The 25816-nt window shown below is 50.8% G+C and overlaps 1 protein-coding gene across 1 annotated transcript; it reads right to left on the bottom strand.

The window, feature by feature from the left end:
- Positions 1-252: 252 nt before the first annotated feature.
- On the bottom strand, positions 253-5495 carry ITPRIPL2 (ITPRIP like 2; the record flags this gene model as incomplete). The annotated part of the gene is made up of 1 exon (XM_037382429.1): positions 253-5495. A coding segment is annotated over one exon (1533 nt), but the record flags the coding sequence as incomplete, so codon positions are not given.
- Positions 5496-25816: the final 20321 nt, after the last annotated feature.

Here is a 25816-nt window from a genome sequence, read left to right as displayed (position 1 = left end):
AAACCCCCCAACATGCTTCATTTCAAAAGTCAGCAACACCACAGACGGTGCCAGCCATGCTCTAGTCTCTCTCCTGGCTTTCCTCCCGTATCTCTCTGCACAACTCCCAAGGCGTGGACTTCCTGCTTTCCCATGGTTTTGCCACTTTAGTAGTCTCCTCCTAAAGACCACATAAACCTGCTGATCGGTTTTGTGGCTGCAGGCAGCTTTTACTGAAAAAAAAGATAAGGAATTTAAATCTTGAGGCACAGATGCTTTAAAACAGCTGTTTATTACTACAGTGAAATATTAAAACAAAACCACCAACTTTTTATGAAAACAATAAAAGTGCAAATGTATTTTGATATTAAATAGGAAATGAATGTATAAACGTTTCACTAAAATGGGCTGACACTTTGAGCCGATAAACACTTTTTTTTTTATTAAAACAATAGCAGCTGAACTTTAGTTTAATCTTTGGTCTGATTATTAACCAGCAAAAAATAGTTGTACCAAAAATGTCCATTGCAAACAGACACTTAAAATTTACATTACTCTGCAGAGATTCAAAATCAAGAGGAATGTTTTCAAGATACTTGGTCAGATAAGAAATAATGACGTCTTTGAGAAATACACAGCATTTTTCAGTACAAAATTGTCACATATAAGCATGTTGGTACTGTAAATAAACAACTTGATTCTCTTGCAGGTGTGACTCCTCTTCCCAACCAGTGTTCAGTAAAAACAACTTCATTTGCAAAGAGTCTTTGAGAAATTAGGTTGCAGATAAAGAGAACTATGATGGTGTTATTTAGCATACTCTTTCTTCTGTTTGTGTTTCAGTATACACACACAGAGGCAACCATGCTGCATCTATGATACCTTAGCTACAACCCTAACAAACACTTATTCATAACCTTGTTCTGTGTACAGTATCCATAGCTTGGGAAGAAGGTAAAAGGCCCACGGGATTACTTAGGTAGGTCAAGTTCTCTGTACACCTCCTTGCAGATTAAGCCCTATAATAGCTCCAGCACACTTCAAGTACCAGTGCTGTCACGTTTGCTGTGGAATAAGATGAATACCATAACAGAACTCAACTTTTACCAGCTCCTTTTGTCAATAGTATTCCTGAATGCATGCTTTATAACAGATAAAGAAAATATACTTAACATCTCAGTTGTACAACGAAGCCACAGGCTAGTCCAAGAGATTTTCTCAGACCTCCCACCAACTGCATGCACATTGCCTCATGGGCAGAAAGCCCCCCTCTCCTCAAGAAAGCTTGCCCAAGCCTAAGGTTAAAGCACACGTGTGTATTTTCTCCCATCACCAGCCATCATGAACTCAGAAATGCCTTGCTGAGCAAAAACTCACACTGAAGCTCTGCCCAAATGACTAACAAACCGAGGCTTTGCCTCACCGTTCAGCCCTGATGCATTCAACCACTTTGGATATACTGGCAAAGCAAAACCCACTTAAATCTCTCTTCCCTACCCTCCAATCCACCTTGCTTTCAACAGCTCTCCTCCAATTTTACCCCCATGTCTTTTGGCTTGTTTGCAGTGCATCTTCACTGAGAGTTTACCATCATTCTCACTCACCCCTCAGCCCAACCTTTGTTTTCTAAACTATTTATATTCTCCATCATCTCTCCTTGTCATCCATTTCCTGATAGTACTACATTTAAGTGAGAAAGTCCTTAAAAAGTCCATTACAGATTTCCATGTATTGCAGCAATACTAAATATACAACGAATGTGCATCCCTTTTCAGATACAAGATCACTTTTCAGAGACAGGGATGCAGTGAAGTAAACAAACCAACAGCTGACTGAAGTGGTTACGATGCCAGAATTAACAGCTAAAGGATTTTTAGGTCATAAGTTCAGGCAGCCACAATACCCTGGGCCGGTCACCTGCTCTTTCTTTGGGCAAAAGATTCAATGGCACCAACTGCAGAACGGCATCTTACTGCAAACACCAAGTAACATGAGTCTGCAAAACCAGTATGTATCATGGTCTACTACCAAAAAAACCCACCCCAAATCACCAAGGTAGCTCGCTTAGCCTTAAATACCATGTGCAAAGAACATTTGATCGATACTACCTATAAATACACTATTTATATTTGTAGAAAGAAGCACAGCGCTTCATCTATAAAAATAACCCAACTTGCGGGTGTGACCTAGGCTATAATTACCTGAAAATAAAACTGCAAGAGCAGTTGAAAAAATAGAAGTAGGCAAACATCTGCCTAAGGAGTGTTTCCATTTAGAAAAATAGATTTTTATAAAGCTTCATAGATTTCGCAAATGTTTGTTTTGTGCTCTGATGCCTAGTACTCTGAATAAAGCACACAGGTATCTCTATGTACGTCAGGGAGAGGAGGAGTACATTAGCAACTTCAAGTTATCCTAAGGCTTACCAGAAGTTACAGTTGGTCATTTTTAATTCATTTCAGACTGCTCACCTAGGACACAGTATAGTGGCTAATAAGGCACACACTCAGCTTCCTCAGTGCCAGCAATTCAGCAACGCATTTTGGGTCCTAGTAGGTCAAACACTTGAGCAGGAGACCCAATAACGCAAGGATTTGAAATTCTGAATTTGCTGGCACCCTGGGACACACATCAGGTTCCCGTACACCAGGTACCTGCATTGGGACCTAAGGACACTTGAAGAGCTGGATGCGTTGCACCTTGCCAGGTTATTCCAGCAACTGGGACACAACCAGGCAAGAAGCAGAAATTATCTGGCTGATGAATCCATACTGTAAGACTGCCACTGTACCATGAATCAGTGCTAAATAATTTTGAAGTACCTTGAAATGTTCCACTTCCTCCTCCCCACGATAAGATAACCATTTGCTATAGCACAGCACTAGAAAATCCCATCAGGTTATTTGGTCAAAACACTGCCACGATCAGACAACTGGTTAGGTAGTCATCCAAAACCCCGTTGAACTCCTACCAGAGAGCAAGAGGGTGCAGCAGTCAGCTTACAGCACTGAGAACTGAACTGGCTTCAGGTTTGTTCAAAAAAATAATACAGAACTTCTTAGTTTTGTTGTCGGTCCTTGAGGTAAAGCAAGTTCTAACCAAATAGTACTTGGAGACGGAAAAAAATAAGTCAACAAGAACCCGCAAACAAAACTCAAAGTATTTCCTTAAAAAACTGTTTTCCTTGGGATGATTTAAACATCTTTCATTTTAATAAAATACTAATGCCTCCTCCGTAGCAATATTTAGTGCAGCCAATTATCCTAAAAAGAAGGTCTTTGTGAAAATAAAGTGCTATTTGTTTCCTTTTATCTGTATTTCAAACCTTCAGTATAACCTTAACTTGAACACAGAATCGTGCAATTAAGATTCTTCATACTGTTATTGGAGAGGCTTTGCCTTTTCCCTCAAGCTTACATTAACATACACGTATTTCTATTCAGCACAATGTATTTGATTACACAGGAAATTTAAAGAACGTCATTGAGCATTTCAAACTGTGATCCACACCCATGCTCTAGTGCTCTTCACATTTTAAGAGCATCTTGGTACGTTGCGGAGGTGTGGGGTGTGGGGGTGTTGAACTTAAAGGATTTTTAAATCACAAATTGATTTTGTATCATAAAAAGCAAATCTCAAAAAAAGGTCAATTTGGCCACTAAGACAACACATTAACGTGGATTTCCAGAGATGTCAGTTTGAGCCTGTTAAAGTTAGGTTGGCAAACAATCGGCTGAACATAATGCTTCTCAGCTAAGGCACGTGCCCAGAAACTTCACAATTTTCCCATGAACATCCAATGAGATTAAAAAAAAAACCAACCAAGAATCAGGATTTTGTTCAGTTTTCTCTGGCCAGGGACAAAACCACACAACTGTATTTAAATGGGTCCCACCTTCCTCAGGCAGACATGGCCCAGCAGGCTGGGAGCGCAGGATGCCCGGCAGGGTCTGCGGGCCACGCTGGCTCACCCGCCCAGCGGCTCACTCTGCTGCAGGCTCCTGCCTGGCCTCGGCGACGTGCCGGCACGGGGTGGGCACGGGTCGCAAGTATCGGGGGCTGCTGTACATCCTGATGATGTGCGGGGCCTGGATCCAGGTGTTGATCAGCTGGAAGGCAGCCAGGTCCAGCGTGGGTCCGTCGAAGGCAGCCAGCAAGTTCACGGGGGCAGCTTCCTTGAGGAACCTGGGCAGCGGCACAGCCTCGGGGAGGCCGGTGTTGCCCAGGAAGAAATGCATCAGCACCTGCTTGCGCAGGCAGTCCCTGAGGTACAGCACCAGGTCCTCCAGCCGCTCCACCAGGAACCGCTCATCCCAGGCCTCCAAGGGCCCCCGCAGCAGCAGAGAGAAGAGGGCTGTCTTCAGCATATAGGAGGAGAGCACCCAGCCCCACTGGGAGCAGAAGGGCTCCTCCAGGCCCTGCCCGCGGAGGTCCCGCAGGCCCTTGAGGATCTGCAGGCACTTGAGGTGGCAGGAGGTGGCCGGGGCCTGCTCCTTCAGCCAGCTCAGCAGCCGCTGCTCCTGCCGCGAGGTGTTGAGGCCCCAGAGGGCCTCCGCGGCCTGCGGGCCCTGGGGCGGCAGGGCGGTGAGGTAGAGCGCGTCGCCCAGGGGGATGGCGGGGATGAGGCGCACGGCCATGGAGATGTGGCAGCAGACGTAGTCGGAGCAGGGCACGATGTGCAGCGTGGGCGGCCGCCCGGGGCAGGCCGAGAGGCTGATGCGGCAGCGGTCCTGCAGGCGGTACCGCACCGCGCCCAGGCAGCGCTGCAGGTGGCCCTGGAACCAGCGCAGCACCAGCCCCGCGGAGAGGTGGCTGCGGCCCTGCAGCTCCACGCAAAAGCCCTCGGTGAGGGGCCGCTGGCGGTGCGGCCGGCCCGCCCGTGCCCGCAGCCCGCAGACGAAGGCGCCGCAGGGGCCGGCGCGGCGCGGCTGGGGCTCCAGGTGGGGCGGCAGCCGCAGCGGCACCAGCACGTCGAAGCAGTCGGGGCTGCGCACCTTGTGCTGCTCGTAGGCGCTGCCGACGCGCACGAAGTCCCCGCGCAGGCTGAGGGCCAGCGGGCCGGGCTGCAGCCCCTGCGCCTTGGCGGCGCGCACCAGCTCGGCCACGACGCGCCCGACGTGCGCCTTGCTGTGGCCCAGCACGTGGGGCGACAGCCGCAGCTGCCGCGCGTAGAAGCTCTCCAGGGCGCCGCGCCGCGCTCCCGCCGCCCGGGCCCCGCCGGGCCTGGCTCCGCCGCCCGCCGCGCCGCAGCAGCGGGCCAGCAGGCAGCCCAGCAGCAGCAGCGCCGAGCCCTTCAGCAGCGGGACCGAGCCGGCCTCCGCCGCGCCCTCCCCGGCCGCGCCGCCTCGCAGGGCCTGGTAGAGGCAGAGGAGCGCGGTGCAGAGCGCTGCCGCCAGCGGCCACGCCACCCGCGCGTCGAGCGCGTAGACGGGCACGGCGCGGCGGGGGCTCGGGCCGCGGGGGTGGCCGCCGCCCGGCCCCGCGGGAGGGGAGCGCCCGCCCCCGCCGCCGCCGCCCCCCCCGCCCTCCTCCGCCCCGGCCGCCCCCAGCGCGGGCCGCGCCGCCGCCCCCCGCCCCGCTGGCCGCGCGCGACCGCCTGCCGCCTGCCTGCCGCCGCTCCGCCGCGAGCCGTCCCCTTCCGAGGGAAGCGGCGCCGCGTCAGCCACCCCGTGAGCTCAGAGGAAATGCCGCAGGCGGCGGGCCCTACCGCGGCCTGAGGGGCCGGGGGCGTTATCCGCCCGGGGGCCGCCCGCCCGGCTCGGGGCCGCCCGCGGGGCGGGGAGCGGCGCCGCCCGCCCCCGCCCCCTCTCCTGCCCCTGCTCCCGCTCCGGCCCCGCCCCTGCCCCTGCCCCTGGCCCTGGCCCTGCCCTGCCCCTGCCCCGCCCTGCCCTGCCCTGCCCCTGGCCCTGCCCCTGCCCTGCCCCTGCCCTGGCCCTGCCCTGCCCTGCCCTGCCCTGCCCTGGCCCTGCCCCTGCCCTGCCCCTGCCCTGGCCCTGCCCTGCCCCTGCCCTGGCCCTGCCCTGCCCTGCCCTGCCCTGCCCCTGGCCCTGCCCTGCCCTGCCCTGCCCCTGCCCCTGCCCTGCCCCTGCCCTGGCCCTGCCCTGCCCTGCCCTGCCCCTGCCCTGCCCTGGCCCTGCCCCTGCCCCTGCTCCTGGCCCTGCCCCTGCCCTGCCCCTGCCCTGCCCCTGCCCCTGCTCCTGGCCCTGCCCTGCCCCTGGCCCTGCCCCTGCCCTGCCCCTGCCCCTGGCCCTGCCCTGCCCCTGCCCCTGCCCCTGCTCCTGCCCCTGCCCTGCCCCTGCCCCTGCCCTGCCCCTGGCCCTGCCCTGGCCCTGCCCCTGCCCTGCCCCTGCCCTGGCCCTGCCCTGCCCTGCCCTGCCCTGCCCTGCCCTGCCCTGCCCTGCCCTGCCCTGCCCCTGCCTGCCCTGCCCCTGCCCCCTGCCTGCCCCTGCCCTGCCCTGCCCCTGCCCTGCCCCTGCCCTGCCCCTGCCCCTGCCCCTGGCCCTGCCCCTGGCCCTGCCCTGCCCTGCCCCTGCCCTGCCCCTGCCCCTGCTCCCGCTCCGGCCCTGCCCCTGCCCCTGCCCCTGGCCCTGCCCTGCCCCTGCCCTGCCCCTGCCCCTGCCCTGGCCCCTGCCCTGCCCCTGCCCCTGGCCCTGCCCCTGCCCTGCCCCTGCCCCTGGCCCTGCCCTGCCCTGCCCCTGCCCCTGCCCCTGGCCCTGCCCTGCCCCTGCCCTGCCCTGGCCCCTGGCCCTGCCCCTGCCCTGCCCCTGCCCCTGGCCCTGCCCTGCCCTGCCCTGCCCTGCCCCTGCCCCTGGCCCTGCCCCGGCCCCTGCCCTGGCCCTGCCCTGCCCTGCCCCTGCCCCTGGCCCTGCCCCTGCCCTGCCCCTGGCCCTGCCCCGGCCCTGCCCCTGCCCTGGCCCTGCCCTGCCCCTGCCCTGCCCCTGCCCCTGCTCCTGGCCCTGCCCTGCCCCTGGCCCTGCCCCTGGCCCTGCCCCTGGCCCTGCCCTGCCCGGCCCCTGCCCTGCCCCTGCCCTGCCCTGCCCCTGGCCCTGCCCCTGGCCCTGCCCTGCCCTGCCCCTGCCCCTGCCCTGCCCCTGCCCTGCCCTGCCCCTGCTCCTGGCCCTGCCCTGCCCCTGGCCCTGCCCCTGCCCTGCCCTGGCCCTGCCCTGCCCTGCCCCTGCCCTGCCCCTGCCCCTGCCCCTGCCCCTGGCCCTGGCCCTGCCCCTGCCCAGCCCCTGCCCTGCCCCTGGCCCTGCCCTGCCCCTGCCCCTGGCCCTGCCCCGGCCCCTGCCCCTGGCCCTGCCCTGCCCTGCCCCTGGCCCTGCCCTGCCCTGCCCCTGCCCTGCCCCTGGCCCTGGCCCTGGCCCTGCCCTGCCCCTGCCCCTGCCCCTGGCCCTGCCCTGCCCCTGCCCCTGCCCCTGCCCTGCCCCTGCCCCTGCCCTGCCCTGGCCCTGCCCCTGCCCCTGCCCTGCCCCTGCCCCTGCCCTGCCCCTGCCCCTGCCCCTGCCCTGCCCTGCCCCTGCCCCTGGCCCTGCCCCTGCCCCTGCCCTGCCCCTGGCCCTGCCCCTGCCCTGCCCCTGGCCCTGCCCTGCCCTGCCCTGCCCTGCCCCTGCCCCTGCCCCTGCCCTGGCCCTGCCCCTGCCCCTGCCCCTGCCCTGCCCCTGGCCCTGCCCCTGGCCCTGCCCTGCCCCTGCCCTGCCCCTGCCCCTGCCCTGCCCCTGCCCTGCCCCTGCCCCTGCCCCTGCCCCTGCCCTGCCCTGCCCTGCCCCTGCCCTGCCCTGCCCCTGCCCCTGCCCTGCCCCTGCCCTGCCCCTGGCCCTGCCCTGCCCCTGCCCTGCCCCTGCCCTGCCCTGCCCTGCCCCTGCCCTGCCCTGCCCTGCCCCTGCCCCTGCCCCTGCCCCTGCCCTGCCCCTGCCCTGCCCCTGGCCCTGCCCCTGGCCCTGCCCTGCCCTGCCCCTGCCCTGCCCCTGGCCCTGGCCCTGCCCCTGCCCTGCCCCTGCCCTGCCCTGCCCTGCCCCTGCCCTGCCCTGCCCCTGCCCTGCCCCTGCCCCTGCCCTGGCCCTGCCCCTGCCCCTGCCCTGCCCTGCCCCTGCCCCTGCCCCTGCCCCTGCCCCTGGCCCTGCCCCTGGCCCTGCCCTGCCCTGCCCCTGCCCTGCCCCTGCCCTGCCCCTGCCCTGCCCTGCCCCTGCCCCTGCCCTGCCCCTGGCCCTGCCCTGCCCCTGGCCCTGCCCTGCCCCTGCCCCTGCCCCTGGCCCTGCCCTGCCCCTGGCCCTGCCCCTGCCCTGCCCCTGCCCCTGCCCTGCCCCTGCCCTGCCCTGGCCCTGCCCCTGGCCCTGGCCCTGCCCTGCCCCTGCCCCTGCCCCTGCCCCTGCCCTGGCCTGCCCCTGCCCCTGCCCCTGCCCCTGCCCCTGGCCCTGCCCTGCCCCTGGCCCTGCCCTGCCCCTGCCCCTGCCCCTGGCCCTGCCCTGCCCCTGGCCCTGCCCCTGCCCTGCCCCTGCCCCTGCCCCTGCCCCTGCCCTGGCCTGCCCCTGCCCCTGGCCCTGCCCTGCCCTGCCCCTGGCCCTGCCCCTGCCCTGCCCCTGCCCCTGCCCCTGGCCCTGCCCCTGCCCTGCCCCTGCCCCTGCCCCTGGCCCTGCCCTGCCCCTGCCCTTGCCCGCCGCGCCTGGGGCAGCGTCCGCAGAGCCCCGGGCCCCCGGACCGGGGCTCCGGTGCCACACGTGACTCGTGCCCCCGTGCCGGGCGGGGTGCGCTGCTGTCCGCCCCGCGGGCCCCGGCGCAAGCTCCGCTCACCGCCGCGCCGGAGCCTGCCCCGCCACAGGGCCGCCTCGCCCGGTCACAGCCGACGGGCGTCGGTGCCCAGGGGATGGTGCGGGCACGGCGGTTCACCCACCATGCTGCGCCGGGGCGCCTGGCCTCGTCGCCCTGCAACCAGCGGCCTGCTGCGGATAACGGCGGCTGCCACAGCATCGCCCTCGGCACGGCCCCCTGGCAGGGCTGAGGACCCACCAGCATGCGTGCAATGAGCTACCCCGGGCACCATTGCAAGCCTGCCAGCGGCAGAGCCCAACGTTTGGGTCAGAAGATGGGCACAGAAGCGTTGCTGCAGCCATGAAGCCTGTGGGCACTGCTGTGGCGCTGAGCACTGCAACACACTGAACCCTACAGAAATCACCAGGGCTCCTTTGTCACTGACCCTGCATCCAAACTGCTTCTTCAGGGCACTGCAGATACAAAGAGTATTTTAGGATCTGCAATTCCTCGTCTCATATAATACATCTCTCCCTCATGGGTTGTACCATCCTCACTGTAGCTGAGCTGTGTTTCTCTGTGCATCTTTGTCCCACCTAGCTTTATCTTGAAGAGGCCTCTACAGTGGTAGTGATGATTAAACCTAGGAAACAAGAATCCCAAGCTCCTGCTGCAGCAATTCTTCAGAGATGCCAATTACCTAAAGATGCGAAGGCAGCACTTCAGTTTTAGGGTAAGGAAAGTTGTGCCACATAGTACCACATAGATCCACTCATCAAGGCAGTCTGACACATTTGCTGTTCAGGACAAGACCTCTGTATGTAGCATTTGTCCGTCACTGTATTTCTTGACCGTAGGGCTAGATTGTGTATTGCCCTTGTCATACTTACTAGAATTTGCCCCACTGCTTTCTGCATAGATACTGGAGCTCATTTCTAAACATGCATTTTGATAGAAGTATGTTAGCTCTGTCTCAGATGTTGACGGGGACAGGATCATCATCCTCGGCTTCTGCTTGTTTAATAAATGTTTTACTGAGCTGAAGATCGCTGAAGTTTAAGGGGCATCTGTGTAAGCTTTCTGTTGTGGTTTAATTTCAGGTGGTCTGAGTTACTACTGCAACATGCTACATGTGCACAGTGTCATGGGCGGCCCCATGAAGGTGAAGGAGCAGTTCCTGAATATGAGAGACTGAAAGCTGAAAATGCTGTAACAAGGAATGGGTCAGAGAAACACGTGCAAGAGAAAAGCTGTACAAATGTTTGATTATGTAATTTGTCTTTATAGGAAGCAAAACATTACTTCAAGTACACAAAAATCATACTTCACAGAAAGAAGGTTGTGTTTTATAGCCAAGATGCTGCGCTCAAAGTCAAACCAGGTAACCAAAGTCAAGCAGCCTGAATTAATTCACAGGCAACCAAACCAGGGTGAGAGCTACAGAGATACATCCTAACCGCTCCAACACTGACCTTTGGAGTTACAATCAGGAGGGTTGGGGTTTGGGGGTTTTTTTATTTTAAATTAAAAATTTAATTTAAATTAAAAATAAAGCAGATGTAAAGGTAAGAAACTGTAGGCAATACTGTAACATCTCAACCAGCATAAGGTTCCATACCCCAGGACCAAGAGCATGTTTTCTGACAGCTGTGGGGCAGCTGAAGCCACAACCTTGCTACTCAAATATTGTTCCACAACAGCCATATTTTTGAAAACCAGGAAGAGAATAGCATCTTCCTTCCCCACTCCCTGTTCCATGTTTTCCTGTATTTCTTTACAAAGCCGAGTAAGAGGACAAAAACATTCATCATGTTGCTTATTGCCTGTGACCCATCACTGCAACACTTTGTTCTGCACCTCCAAAAATGTTCAAAAAGCACAGCTGTGCTGGTACGAAACCAATTCTTCAGGATGTTTATTGAAAAATGCTGCTGAACTCTATGAACCCATTGGCCCATACATTCAATTTTTACTAGCCTATGCCTTTTTACACCCTCAAGCCCAACATGTTTCACATGCCCTGAGGTCTTGCTACAGGCATACCCATTTTTCAAGACAGTCTGTGCTCTCTTTTCATGCAGGGTTGATTTGATTATCTGCGCGTCCATGCTCAGGAGACAGACAGCTACATCTGCAGGAGCTGGCACGGCCCTTTGTGGCTGTCGGGCAGCTGCTGCCCACGGGGTGACCTAGAGCTCAGCAGCATGGCGATTATCACTGTGGGACCTGCATACAGGGCAACGGCTGCAGCCTCCCAGCCAGCCGTGAGCCCCACAGGCTGGAGAAAATGCAGATGTCACCCCTGTCACTGGACCAAGCCCAGGGGCCGGCTGGCAGAAAGCGTGCGACCAGCCACCCCAGACCGGCCAGCGCAAACACTGGCTTGGCATTGCTTGTAAACGTGCCAGACGGTGCTGCTGCAGGCTCACTCAAGCTGCAGAATAACAGGTTGTACACTAATAACCGTGACCTCAAAAGCAGGACCAGAGTGAATCTACAACATTGATTTTTTACTACTGCTGTTCAAATTACCAGCCAGACCTTTCTCACCTCATCAGCCAGTGGCAAGATGAGATCTGTGGAGCCTGGGGCTGATAAAAGATGGTCAATGGCATCTTTTCCAGGTCCTTGGCTGCTGCTTCACAACTCCCTGAGCACAGGCTGGGGCTCTGGGCGAAATGCTGAATACGCCAGAGGTGGGAGACTTCACAGAGGTGCTCAGCTTTACTATCCAGACCTTACTTGGAAAGAGCCAATTTAAGAACCACTCCCTCTGCCTGCTCGCACAAGCTGAGGGCATTTGATGGCTGCTGTACCAGAACTGAAGTGTTCATGAACACAAAACTGCTTTGAATTACCAAATAGCAACAAGCATCATTCCTCATTACCCATCATTCCAGCCCTACTGAAATTGTGCTGCAGGGGCTGTATTTACTTTGGAATGGATGCAGTTCATCCACATTACCACAGCTTATCCATACTTTGCATTTTACAACCCATCACAGAGGAAAAGAAACCAAATCTTGTCTGAAGTACTTCGCTCCTCTTGTCACTTCTAGTAACAAAAACATGTTGACCTTGAGAACAAGTTGCCGCGATGCAACTTGCTTCTCCTGCATGGTCTTCCACCACCTCCCAGGAGCTGAGCCACATACAATACATCTGCTTCTGTGGTGGCTGTCAGATTTGTTTTCCTCCTTCTGTGTCTCCCAAAAAAGGAGCAGCTCATTTGTTGGGATTAAAATATCTATAAACTCCACTGCTGGCAATTTATAATGCTGATCCTCCTCGTTTTTCACTTAAGCAGTGGTCTTCTTGTTCCTGTGTAAAGCTTAAAAAAAAAAAGTTTATGAGGTTTTTAATAGCAACTGCGTACTCCAGAAAAATAATAGGTCGTACACTAATAACCATGACCTCAAAATCAGGACCAGAGAGAATTCACAACATCAATTTTTACTACCATTGTTTAAATCAGCCATTGTTTAAATATAGATGTTATCTAAACACTTGCTTCAGAATGTCCCATATCCAGGATATCCTGTTCACTAAATAAGGAATAACGTTATACTTATTCACATACAAGTCTGAGCTAAAAATAGATATCCCAGTATATACGATCTGCACGACATCTCTAGAGATTTGCAGAGGCAAAGGGAATTGGTTTTGGGCATACAGCATCCATTAAAGTTTCTCCACAGTTAGCAGTATTTCATACATTGGGATAACTGATCGGTTAATAATGCAGTTTGCCAGACACTGTCTGAGATGTAGGAAGAGCAGTCTGCACCAGCGAGCTCACCCTCTGAGTAGGTAGAAGAAAGTGGCAGAAAGCCCACACAGGTGATGGCATTTGTTTGGTGCTTTCACAATGAGAAATCAAATCTTAGCCTTCCTACCAGCTATCCTGGGCTAGTATCTGCCCCGGCGAGCCAAAGCTGCACACAGTCTACTGCAGGTGCGGGAGGAAATAACACGGGGAACGCTTCATGCACCAGATATGTACAGCTGCTCTTCTACAGCGAGTGGGTTATACCTACAACTTACTATAATGCACTATTGAACAGCCTATAGCAGAACAGTAGAATAATTGGTAGCAAAAAAATACAAGTCTGAAAGATTGGTCACTTGACTTCGTGCCCCAATCATTACTCTTCTCATTATTTCCTCTGGAAGCAAAGCTGCTAGTACATCTCCTCCCCCAGCCCACTGGGTGGTCCTGCAAGGGAGATGCCATGCTCAAAATAAGCATCCTTCACCTGCCATTCCTCTGACTCCCAGGTTTTACAGGACACTGTTGTTACAGATTTGCTAATAAGTTAGAATTAATTAACCACATTCGATTTTATAGAGTTATTTTAATAGGAATATAGAGTTATAAGAAATATTTTAATGAAACTTGTATTTGTACAGCAATAGCTGCTATGAAATCCTCTGTATAACCCCGTATCAAGGCCGAAGGAATTGGTCAGAATCACCTAGTAGGAATGTTTAGAACTTAGATAACAGACTTAAGATTCAAGATGATTGTTTATATGTAACCTAGGAAAACGTACTAAAATGTCAAAATGAGAATTAATGTGAACTGGGGAGGGTCGAGTGAAGCAATTCGTCGTTACCTGCCAAGAAACAGTTACCTTAAGTGAAAGGTAATTCCGGCAGGGGGAGATCATGACCACCGACTCATATACCACCTACCCAAATCGTACCCCAGAGCCATTTCTGGACCTTTCTAACCTTTACTGCACAGAATCGGATATGGGAGGAGAGTATGTTAATGATTTTCGGGAAATACTATGATTATGCATGAACACTTAATGAATATGTACGAATAAGTTCTATATAAGGTGTATGATCTTGAGCCATGGTGTGCATTGATCGTGAGAGGACTCACTCACGCATCCAGCCGTCAATAAAGAAATGTCTGCTTATCTTCATCACATTGGTGTCGATAAATTCTTCATTCCGAGATTTCGGTAACACTGTTAGTCACAACACGAACCAAGAGAGTCGGGCAGATATGAATCCACTTTGTATTGTGGACTCTGCCACTCACAGCAGCCGGGTGACCGAGTCCCCGTTTAGGGATGGGAAAACAGGAGGAGGTGTCTTGCTACCACAGCCAGCTGAGGAGACTCGGCAGCCCAGGGCTGAGGAGAGCCAGACCTCCAGAGCACATACGTGGACATGGAGGAGTTCAGGGGTAGGGCTGCTACCACACACTGTCTCTTAAAATATTTTCTATTTAGTAAGTGGGATGTTCTTGCCACCTCTGCCAGTCTGTTTGCTCACGAGCTATCAGCAGGGTGTAGCACTTCTTAATCAGAAAGCCTGCAAGCAGACCAGGTCTCTATAAGCCACCAGGTCTCTATAGGCCAATACAGGATTTCCTTGCTGTAGAAGGATGGCTTCCTGAGTAACTCATACAGCAATCTCTTGCCCAAACCTACCCTTGTCGCAGACAGAAATACCCTGACTCAATGCTGGCAAGCAGTACCAGCATCAGCTGGCTCATCTCCAGCTTGTCCCATATTGTTTGAAAACCCTCAAGGGCTCTTTTTGCATAGAAATTTGTGTGAGCAGGACATTTATACTTGCCTATTACACAGGTATTCAGGAAGCCGTGCCTGTATGTTTCTAGCTAAGCAATGAAAAGGGAACAAAAACCTCCAGCCTATCTACATTTGTGTCAGCTGGCATGCTGAGTTCTGTCTGACAAGCAGTGAGCATGGGGGGCTGCCGCCACACGTCCTCCAGAAAGCTGAAGTTGCTGGCATTGCGAAGAAAGCCAACTACCGCATCGTGGAAAGGCAGCATCTTTCAGCCAGGGGAGCACAAGTGTACAACCATCATACGGAAGGGGAATCAGCAGTAATACTCTGAGGTATTTCCATGAATGGAGCATTTCCACTGAAAATGGAAACATGAAAGCTCCCTGGGTCGAGATCGTAAGTCTTGCAGCTGCTCTTTAAGGTCAGTATTTGATGTGATCCACGTTTGAATGACAACAGTCCTGTTAATGTATAGCTTCCAGTGCTGTACCTAAAGGCTCCAGCCAACAAGCCCTGCTAACTCTCCCGGGGCAGCGGAGGAGGTTTACATGCTGTACTAGTCCTTGAGCGCACAACAGGGAACAAGTTCTGTTATCAGCTTACAGCCTCAAATAATGAGATGATCCTGGCTCAGCTGACACTCCTCCTGGTAAGCCTGGGCTGGATCACCCACCCAGGGAAAAGGAGGGAAAAAGCAGCATGGGGGGAAACCTGAGTGAGGGAGATCAGGGAAACCAGCTTATCAGCACTTGGCAATTAGGGTGCAAAAAGCTGGTGCTCTGGCTTGCAGCATACGTTCGGTGCGGATGGAAGGCAGCAGTAGCTCTGGGAAGCCTTGTCCTAGACCCTCACCTCCTCCGATCACGATAGAGAAGGGAAAGGCTAATGGCTTAAAAGGAAAGTGGCCTGTAGAGAAGGAAAAGCAATCCAAACTGATAAAAGGGCCTGAAGTAGCACTGTTTTTAACCCCTGTCTTCCCAGAAGGACTGCAGCAGAGGTCCTCAGGCTCACTTCAGGGAGGTTTCACGCCACACCTACACTGGGAGCCTGGCAGCAACCCCCAGCCAGCACCATCTCCATCGGGAAGTGCCATCCCAGCGACGCCAGCCCACACAGGGTAGCATCCCCTGCACTGCTCTGGCCCACCCAATGCGGGTGGAAAGATGCTGGGGGGATGCCGCAGGCACTGCTCATCACCAGCTGAAATGAAAGCCTTGCAGCACAGTACCTGGTACAGGAGCTGTATGCACAAGCAATTGTTAAATCATGCCTAAAAATCAGCCTCACTCATGTGACCTTCCTGCTTCAAGGGGAATTCTTTACCTGCTTGGCTGCCCTGTGAGGGGACCAGCATTACAGCGCTGGAGCCCGAAATCCTGCCAGGAAGGCTAAACCTGATCTCTTCCCAGCATCCCTCTGCACCAATTTCTCAGGCTGCGCCCCTTTAACTAAGATTAAACATTCCACAGATCGATGCAAAGCAACACAATTACTTCATTTACGAGACGGCAAGTGCAGCATATACCTGTCTTTGTTTAAGGCCAGTCAGAGGAGCTCATTAAATGACAGCTATTTTTACATCTGGTGTCATAGGTTTCCTTATTATTACAGTGCCAGCCACTTGGTACGGAGCTGGGATCATCTTTCATGTCCTACCTTATAATTTACGATACAGAAGGCATCATATTTGCTCCCTGGAGCTGTAAAATACAAGTCGTCCTTCTGATCTCACACAGGTACAAATACAAAGCAAACACACCAAAACAAGAGGAACGACACAGGCTCACCCAAGGGAGACAGAGCTCCAGCCCAAACCACTCTGATAATAAGCTGCTTCAGGGCTGCATTTTATTTCTTTCTTTAGCCCCAGGAATGCATTCTGTCTCCTGTTGCCTTTGCCGTCTCTGAAGTGGTACCTGCAAATGGGGGAGGAGAACAGTGAATGCAAAAGGTGTATTTTCCCCTATCGCAGCAGCAGTGGGGACATGTCCACGACCTGGCTGAGGTCCTGCTACTGCAAACAAGTGTAATAGCCCCCAGGGCTTTTACAGTGCTCAGAGAAGCAAGCAGGAGGTTTTGCAGATGGGACATACGAGCACTTTCCAGAAGAGCAAGCAAGATGCTGAGACATCCTTCTCAGCAGCCATTGGTATCTCCTGTGCCACTGGCACAAGGCCCCTTTGGCTCCCTGGAGGTGGCTTCTCATCAGCACTGGGATCATGCTGCAGCACCCCAAACCCCCACCCTCCCCAGCAGCAGGGTCACCAGTGCCCCTGGGATGTTTATAACCAGGTCATCTCTGAATGGAAAAGAACATGCTCAAATTAAAGAAGGACATAAATGTTGCAGAAAGCACGAGGCAGCAAAAGACCACATAGAAATTAAGTGTAACAGACACCTTTGCAGCACCACAAATCAGGGACCACAGCCGTGGCACTGCGGTGCGCAGGCATCACCAGCCACCCTCACAATAAATTACTGGTCCTCATGGTAGCAGTAAAAAAAGGCTATTCAGGGTGGCCAAAGAACGAAAAGCTTGAATTGAAAAATAAAAAGGAACCATCACTCATCCAAAACAAGACTTCTGCTCGGATCACAGCTCTTTAAATGACACCACATTGTCCTCTATGAATCCGTTATTTCCCTCCCACCTCTCTGCTCTGTCTGCTGCCACGGTGTGACAGATAACAGAGGCTTGGGGAAAGATGCCTCAGGCTGAACAAATTTCAAGCTCCCTCTGAAAGCACTTTGATATTGAAAGTTACGCATTTTATATTTCCATACCTTTTGCTCTACTGTGGTTACAGCTTTTCTGGGATCTGATCTGATGGGAGCATTAAGATCTTATCTCTGTGGGAAGATTTTTGGTTGTTTAAGAAGTATGAAATACTGAGGGTTGCATCTGAACTCTCTAAGAGATTTCAGTTCACACAATTTCGGCATATGGCTCTGGAATAAATAATACACCCTCTTTCTAGGTACTTTTTTTGTTAGGTTTATGAATTACAAGCTTAGGAAATATATTTTAAATATCACTCCTAAATGTATTAGAGTCCAATGAATTATTCATGATGATCAAATGCTTCATTGGATTTATTTCCCTTGTTTTAATGAATCATTCATGGACTCCTGGACATTTATCTTACTTGAAGCTGTTCACCAAACACTTTGAACAAGCAATTTTGAACCAGTGGGTTTCTCAGAGACCATTTGCCTCCAGTATCCTCTGCCATTTCTAGTTTATGCTGTGCATAGAGCTGCAGATGTGCTACCACACTGATTCAGCTCCCCAAGTAGATAACTAAATAAATAGCAGAAGGCAACTGAAGGCAGGTATTTGTACCAAGAACAGGTTATCTCCCAAACAGCCACCAAGTCCATTTACACCATGTCCATTGATCAAAGAAGGGGTTGGAGGGGAGAAGTAGAAACAAACATAACTTCATTTCAGTGCCCATCTTCATCCATCAGCAAAAGGCAAACCATCCTGGTCAAAACATACCTGAATTGGGCCCAGTGGTACGTGAAAGCTCAATGGCAGCCAGGTTGCCCTCTCCTGGCCTCCAGTCACGTTGTGGGTCCTCGCAACAGGGTGACACCACCTCTCCTCTGCTTCACGGAAAACCAGCTCCTGCTCTGCACTGTGAGCACACCATTTGTCACCAGCTCACCAAGAAGGGCTGGAAGGCTTTGAGTCCAGGAAAGGTGTAAATATGCCCATGCACGCTCTCCACCCCAGGACAGCCACCGGAGAGCACCCAGTGGACTTGAAGTCGTGGCTAGTGAAATGGTTTTGCCAGCCCTCCTAAACGTAAAGGGCTCCAACAGCCACCGCCTGTCCACTTGTGGCCTGTCCAGGGCATGGGCAACTCCACACCTGAGCACAGCTCATCACTGATGATTGCAAGGGGGCCATAGCAGCCCTTATCCCTGTGAACCCTCTCTCTGAAGGCACATCATCCATTCCTCAGCTCAACAGAGACACGCAGCATTAATGCAAGACACACACTGATGTGCATTTGCATAGATACTTTCACCCACCCATCAATAACCAAAATAAATTGTCATGGTAATACTTGTACTTGGTTACCTTCAGCACAAGAGTTTGATTCTTTCTGTAAACCCCTGCAGCAGAGCACTGCTGGATCAAGGGCACAACTGGACTCGCCCAATGATTTGAATCAGCAACACCTTACAAAATTATTTTAGAAGCCAAGTAAAGCAATGCTCACAGAAAAACCAGACCTGACATGCCCAGCAAAGCAAAGCAAAATGAAACACCTAAAATCCATTTAAGAAGTTCCTTGATTTAAGGCAAATACTGATGGGTGGTGGCTATGACTTCTGAAACTTCATAGCATGGAAGTCTTCTAAACAAAGGGGCAAGAAGCAGGGGCATGGGTCCAGCTACAGAGACCAAATGGACTTGATTCACTTTGGATTCTTTATCCTTAACAAAAAAAAAAACCAAAAACAAAACAAAACCAAAAAAAACCAACAAAAGAAAGCAAACAAAACCAGCTACTGAATCAAGCCCACGACCATGTGTTAGCAGTTTCAGATTGTTGACTGTTTGCATGAGAAGCAGATTAATATCTTGGTATGTGGGATAACTCAAGAACGAGTAAGTGTTACCCAAGACAAACAGGTTGAACCAAATAAGACCAGAGGGTGGTATAATTGCCAGATGCAGCAAAATTTATCATTGGTTTTACAACGTGGACAAATACTCTCTAAGAAATCTCTGTAAACTTCTTTTGGCTTTACGCTCCATTTTCATATCTAACACATGCAGTTCACATACATAATTTGTTCTCTTAGTTTCTCTTGGCTGTGACAATAAGACTTTGTAAGTGAAATGTCTGGGTTTTTTTCAGTAAATCTGAAAGACAACTGTATTAGAGTAAGTTGTTCTTAACTCACTCCAGCACAGCTTGGAATAAGTACTCGGTATGAGATGACATATGGCAGTCGTATTGTAACATAGCTTCTTAAAACAAAGGCTGTGTTAAGTATTACATGTATTTTGGTATGTGCAGGGAAGATAAAAAGGGGGGAAATATAACCACAGATTTTCTTGTTAATAGGAAAGTCACCAAAAACAAGACACAGGGCTGTCACCACTGAGTGGCGAGTTACTTCTGTTTGACAACCCAGTCAACAGAGAATAATGAGTCAGTTGGAAAGAAACAGTGAACTATCAGGTCACTCAATCGGTCACTTCAAAGCAGTCGCTTCAAGTAAGCTTCAGAAGTGTTACTCAACACTTCTGCAAACCATCCAAGCAAATATCAGGTAGGTCCAGGTGGCTTGCCATACTTTGCCTGCTCCATTTGGGATTTTTCCATGGGAAGGCTTCAGGTTAACTCATACCAGTTTACCAGGATAAATCCTCTTGCTTGTCACCAACCTGGAACATCCAGCAAGCATTAGGATTCATGCCACATCTGTTGGAGAGGAGCACACGTTCCAGCTTATGCTGTACCAGCACTTTGTGCTGCAAGTCTCTGCGTTTATGACAAATGACAAGCAAATACAGCCAGCTCTGGAGTCTGTCTATAAACACATGTACCTGTCATCTTTCTTTGCAAGGCTCAGCTGCCTGAGAACTGATCCCTCCTGCATTATCCCTTTAAACATATGCATGATGTCTTGCTACATTCTCACATTTTGTGTAAACAATAGCACTTGAGTCACTTAAAATTAAGATATAATTATTTCTCATTAGCAAGTATTGCTGTGATATTTGGGTGGGAAGAATTGAAAAGCAGACAGTTGTTACATGAAAAAAAAAAAAATCACAACATTTCAGCCACCTTAGAAGCCTTCAAGTAAAATGCATTTTTCTGCCAAAATCAGAACAGTGAGGGCTGACAAGATGAGATGTGGAAGACAGCTCCTCATCCATCACTAGCAGTTAGCTTTCCAGGTCATGGTGGAATTGAGCCATTAAGTTGTACTTGCAGAACAATCTCACCAGTGATTTTAAGTCCTGGTGCTGTTCTTTTGCTGGATAAAAACCACTTAAAAGTAGCAAAGTCTGCACATTTTCACAAGATACCAGGAGCGCTCTATGGTTAGTACAGGCATCTGAGCAGTTCAACTCCTTTAAAATTTTATTTCCAGTGTATTTCTGCCACAGACTTGTTCTGTGGCCACAGGCAAGTTGCTAAAGTCTCAGGACAAATTTAGCCTGGAGTATCAAATTATCCCTGCTGGTCTCGGACTTAAGCCTAAGCATAAACTTACACCTCTAGTAGACTTGCACCCAGTAGCCTTCTCTTAACCCAGCCCTAAAGCAAAGCCCCTTTCTCATAGGAATGCTACGGGCTAGTAGAGATAAGACGTTTGTTAAATATGACAGCATCACTCCAGAGAGGACAGCAGGGGTCTGCAGTGCCTGCCTCCGGATCCACAGCCGTTGGCATGGGGAGACTCGGGATGACAGATCCAGAGAGCAGAGGCCCTGCTGTGTTTCAGCGTTTAGGCACGAGTCCTGGGAAAGCAAGTTGCGCGTGTTCTCCTTCCCAAGAAGTGGGTGCCATCCCTGGAGCATGTCTCTTCCCCCACAGAAGGGAGAAAACAATTTATCAGCAAGATGAGACACAGTTTTAAATTAGACACAGGCTACTGTTTAAAGAGGAAATTTACTTTAATCCAGAGACAGCAACAAAGATCAACGTGATTGAGTCATCTGCCTTGGCACTGCATGTCTGTTGCTCCTATAAGCAAATGCTTTTCACTCCACTAGATGTTTTAGGCGTTTGCATACACAGTGAGCAGCCTTTGACTATACAGATGCCCTCAAACCACAAACTTGACAGAAACCCACGACAGCTTGGTAGAACACAGCGGAAGGCTGGACAAGATGACCCCCAGAGCTCCCTTCCAAGCAACACTGCATGATTCCTGGGCTTCCATCAGAACATCACTTACTTCCAGTTAAGAACAAGCACAAGTAAAGGCAGTGCCATGGCCTTAATTTGTGAAACAAAAGATATTTAGCACCAAAAAAATTATCTTTTTTACTATCAGCATAGGTGTATTAATTTGCATTTTAACACAATGAAATGATGCTGCTGCCATACGGTGTATCACTGGACACAGAAGTACCATCCCCTGACCTGCTTAGGTTTGGGTTCTGCTCTGTAAGACTGCAGTATCAGGTGGTACTTCTCAAAAACACCTGATGTGAACAGGAGGCTGCATTTGTCGAAAGCATCTAATGACAACAAATGGCATTTTCCTGCCAACACAGTCGAGTTGTTCTGGAGACCTGTTACCCACTTAACCTGTTCCAATTAACTGTTATTTCACTTTACTCAACATTAAATCAGCCCCCCAACTCTAAACAGGAGCGTAACAAGCTTTCTTCAACAGAAGTTGTACTCCCAGAGTAGCAGAACTTAACTGCAAAGCTGCTGTCTCTCTCCTAAATCTATTCAGATTTTTCATCTCAGCCACTCTGGGGAAACGGAATTAACAACAGAAAAATGGTACCTTTAAGCAGCCTCCTCCCTTATCACACATATTCCTCCTCTGAAGTGGCTAATATTGTTGACTTATCCCTTTAAGTTCCCCAAGCGTAAAATACATACAGAATTCAATGCAAGTGACATGCCACAACTCTGAAGCTAGCGACAAAAAAAAGTGACTGGCACACCATTTGAAATTATATCTTCCATAAAGTCAAGAAACGAGGCAGACAAAAGGGACTGTATAAATTAAATAACCCCTAAAACACTAAGAAAAAATACAAGCATACGGTCTGTGTCATCCCCAGCATAGGAATTGGATGGCATACGCTCAGACAATTTGTAGCAAGCCTAGCTCTATTATGCTCAAGTGAGCCACACAGATTTACTCCAGACAAAGATCAAGCCCATTAGATCTGGTATTTCTTCTATCTGCAATATTTATCATCTCAGACAATGATTTAGCTCTCTGCCAAACAACCTTATGCGTTCCATTTTACATAACTCAAGGCATAAGTCCATTCAGCTTGTGTCAGCATCACCACATTCATCACAGCCACGGGGATTAGATTTTTGCCTAGCCTAGCTGCGGCAGCAAGACGCTGAAACATGTACTGGCACAGCCAGCCCTATGCCACCTTGGCATCACAGACGTGCCTTGCTGCCCTGGCAGCTTTCTAGAGCTGTTTCTGACAGGCCACAGATCTTCAGAGCTGCATTGAATTTCCATAACCATCCTTCTTGCTTCATGAGACAAGACCTGCTGTTGCCTGTTTGCTTTGCTTTGCTAGATTTTTCTCCTCCTGAGCCAGTGCAGTTGCCTACAGACGGTGCGGAGGTCCTGCTTCAGATGCTGTCAGAGCATCAGAAAAAGCCCCACTGCTCAGAAGGACACACCATCTGGCCGTGTCACTCACCTCCAAGCACCATCGTTACCCTTAATCTCTGACTCAGAGCAGCTCTGCAGAATCAGGGCCAGAGCATCCCCAGCACTGATTGCAGGAGAAAAGCACAAAAGGTAAGATGCTGATCAAGGAGCAGATAACATCCCTGTAGGCCTACACACACAGATGGATACCCTCTGCTCCTCCTCACTGAAAGATAACACTCTCCTCTGGAGGAGAAAATCAGGATCAGGCCCTTGGTTATCACAGGAGCTAGAAGGAACCCTCGCTACTTTGAGGGGAAGGATTTCATCCCACCAGATATTACAAGACCCAGTGATGTGCTTAGCTTATGGTTCAGAAGGGAGCCCCAAAACCCGAAGGCACGGTGAAGATCCTGCCATCTTCCCCACTCCTTGTTTTGAAAATGCAGCATCTCACAGCCTCCCTGTCGGATCCAAGTTCTTTTTCCTCTGTCAACAGGACCAGAGTTCATTGAGAATCACTATGATAACAGATTTGTATAAGCTGTATACTTTGGCCTCTGCCTGCCATTAACCCCTGCCAAGATGGCTCACATTAGTCAGCTTTAATTCTGCCTCAAAATAACATCAAAAAGAAACTGTCCTCGCAGCAGCTGTACAATAGAAGTTCTGTACTGCACCTGAGCATCTCTAGTCCTCCTGTAACCTTCTACCAGCTTTTGTAGACTTTCAAAATCTGAAACATTTCTTTAAACAAAAAAAAAAAGTCCCTTTTGCATGAGGAAAATGAAAAGCAACTCCATTTTCTTTGTAAGACAACAAAAAAAGAGGAACTGCCAGTGAGCAAGGATATGCACAGCCATTGGAAGTGGCAGAAGAACAGCTCACCCACACTTCTGGATGGGCACAAATATGCTGCTCCAGTAAAAAGAAAGAACAAATCCTGCTCAGGAGCATAAAGCAGAGTTGTTCTACCGATGCATATTTTATGCTCACAGCTAGAGACAGCATTACTGTCTGACAGCCTACTCAAATGTGCAGGATGTGTTCAGCTGCTGAGGACAAAGAACTCACTGTGAGCATTCTTACAGTTACTGCAGATATGGCACTGACCTCACACAGTGACTTCCTGACATTTGATGTTCCCAGCCTTTGGCCAAACTAAATGCATTAAAAAATGAGGTTTGTCTCTTAAACGTTGTTGCCCCAAGCGAGCAGCGCGTGATGGTCTTGGAGGCCACCCACATCTTGGACAAAGAATCACATGAACACTTCTCTATGTCAGCAGCAAATCCCACAACAAAATTGTTGAACACCACTGCAGACATCTTCAGAGAATCCCCGTAAGCCCTGCTGTGGAGATCATCAGGCTTCAGCCGAGTGCCATCTATCTAGGGAAGCCCCACAGTTGCCTTGTTCAGTATGCAGTCCTGAGATGTAAGATGCTAAGAGACCAGGAAACTGTCTGGTTCGGTTTACAGTTTATATCCCAAGACCACTGTATGCATGGATGTGCAACTTCCAGCTTTGAGTCAAAACATGCTGTGCCCCTCCCTCCCCAGCTTTAACAATGGATGTATAAAAGACGCCGTCTCATGCTGCCCCTGTTATTAAAGGCTTTACAACGGACTATTCATCAAGCAATCTTTTTTCCCCTTTTTACTCAATTATGGAAGTCCACGACTTACATGACTGCACTGCATGTTCTTTCAACACCACTCATTACCCCTTTAGCCACTTCAATTAACTGTATTCCTTCTTGAACATAACTAGGAATTTTCCACAAACCAGCAGCATATCAAATGCTTTAGAGAAATTAAGGCAAGAAATCTGCTAGATGTAACTTTTGTTCAGAAAATTGGTCAAGTTAGGGAAGATACTGTGTTAGTCTGATATGATGTACCTTTAGTAAACTCAAGTTTACATGCACGCTTCTTACAACTGCCTGGGGCTGAAACAATTAAAACAAGAACCCCTTAGAGCTCTCTTCTTATTACCCAGTCCCTGAGAAATCTGTGATTTAGCTTTGAACTCCTCCAGTCCAGTTATTCCACTGGGTGTGCAAACCAGTCATAGAGAACCAAAAGCTACTTTGTTTGGACAATGTAAATAACGCTAGTGGTTTGAGCATAACCAGGCCACACCTGCAATGGTGTGATAGAAGTGATACTTAAAGAATGTCCAAAGTGTCAGTCATAATAAATTATACAGAACAGGAGTTTCTATATTGACATTTAACCTTCAGTCTAAGCTCCTTCACAAAAAAAGGGTAAATAATCCTCTTTAAGAAGTTCTTCATGTACAATTACACACCAATCAGTACCAACAAATACTAACAGAGCTACTCAAAGAGGTAGACTCAGATGTACCTGGATTAAATGCTGTCTGAAGCCTCACCAAGCTCCCTGATGCTTGAATTTGAGATGCTCTGAGATGCTGCTCCCACAGGTCTCTGATTCCTGATGGCATCCCTGTACTTCTTATCCTCCTCTGGTCTCAAAGCAGCTACAAAGTCAGTACATAGCATTTGGCCAGCACAACAGAACCAGCACACAGCAAAACTTCACCACATAACTAGCCTCAATATAACTGTAGTTTCACCATATAAGGTAAAAATCAAGATCAGCAATTTGGCCCCATTCCTCATGATAGTGAATGACTTGCTACTATTTTATTTCTTGATTTTCTAGGTTTATACCCATTACATCCCGCATCCATAGCTGACCTGTTCAATTAGTTATATCCTACTGCCTGGGCTAAGAAATACTGACTTCTAACAGATTATAGCTGTTAACCAGAAAACAAGAAGCAAGAAATTCTGCTCCCTGATCTGTCAAGCTTAGCTACTCTTATTAAGAAAAAAATGAACAAACCAAAACAAAACCCACAAAAACCTGTAGAAATGGGAAACCCTTTAAAACTGGGAAAAAAACATTAGCTTATAGTTGTTAAACGAGTTGCATCTCCTCAAAGTTTTAGAAGCATGGATATAAGGGGAAGAGCATGGATATGTGCCTTCTTTGACCCACAATTCTATTCACAGGGTTTCCCTCCCTTGCCACCTACAGTCAAAAGATCATGCTTCTCAGCTATAAAAATGGAAGTCTCTCACAGGGAATTTAAATGTTTGTATCACAATATCAGCATCTTCTATATTATCCATAGGCATTTGGAAAGACATAAAGAACAAAAGATGCATT

This window comes from Falco rusticolus, chromosome 4 (assembly GCF_015220075.1).
Source record: "Falco rusticolus isolate bFalRus1 chromosome 4, bFalRus1.pri, whole genome shotgun sequence".
Taxonomy (NCBI): domain Eukaryota; kingdom Metazoa; phylum Chordata; class Aves; order Falconiformes; family Falconidae; genus Falco; species Falco rusticolus.
The sequence above is the reverse complement of the archived record's forward strand: the minus strand, read 5'-3'. Positions and strand labels throughout refer to the sequence as shown.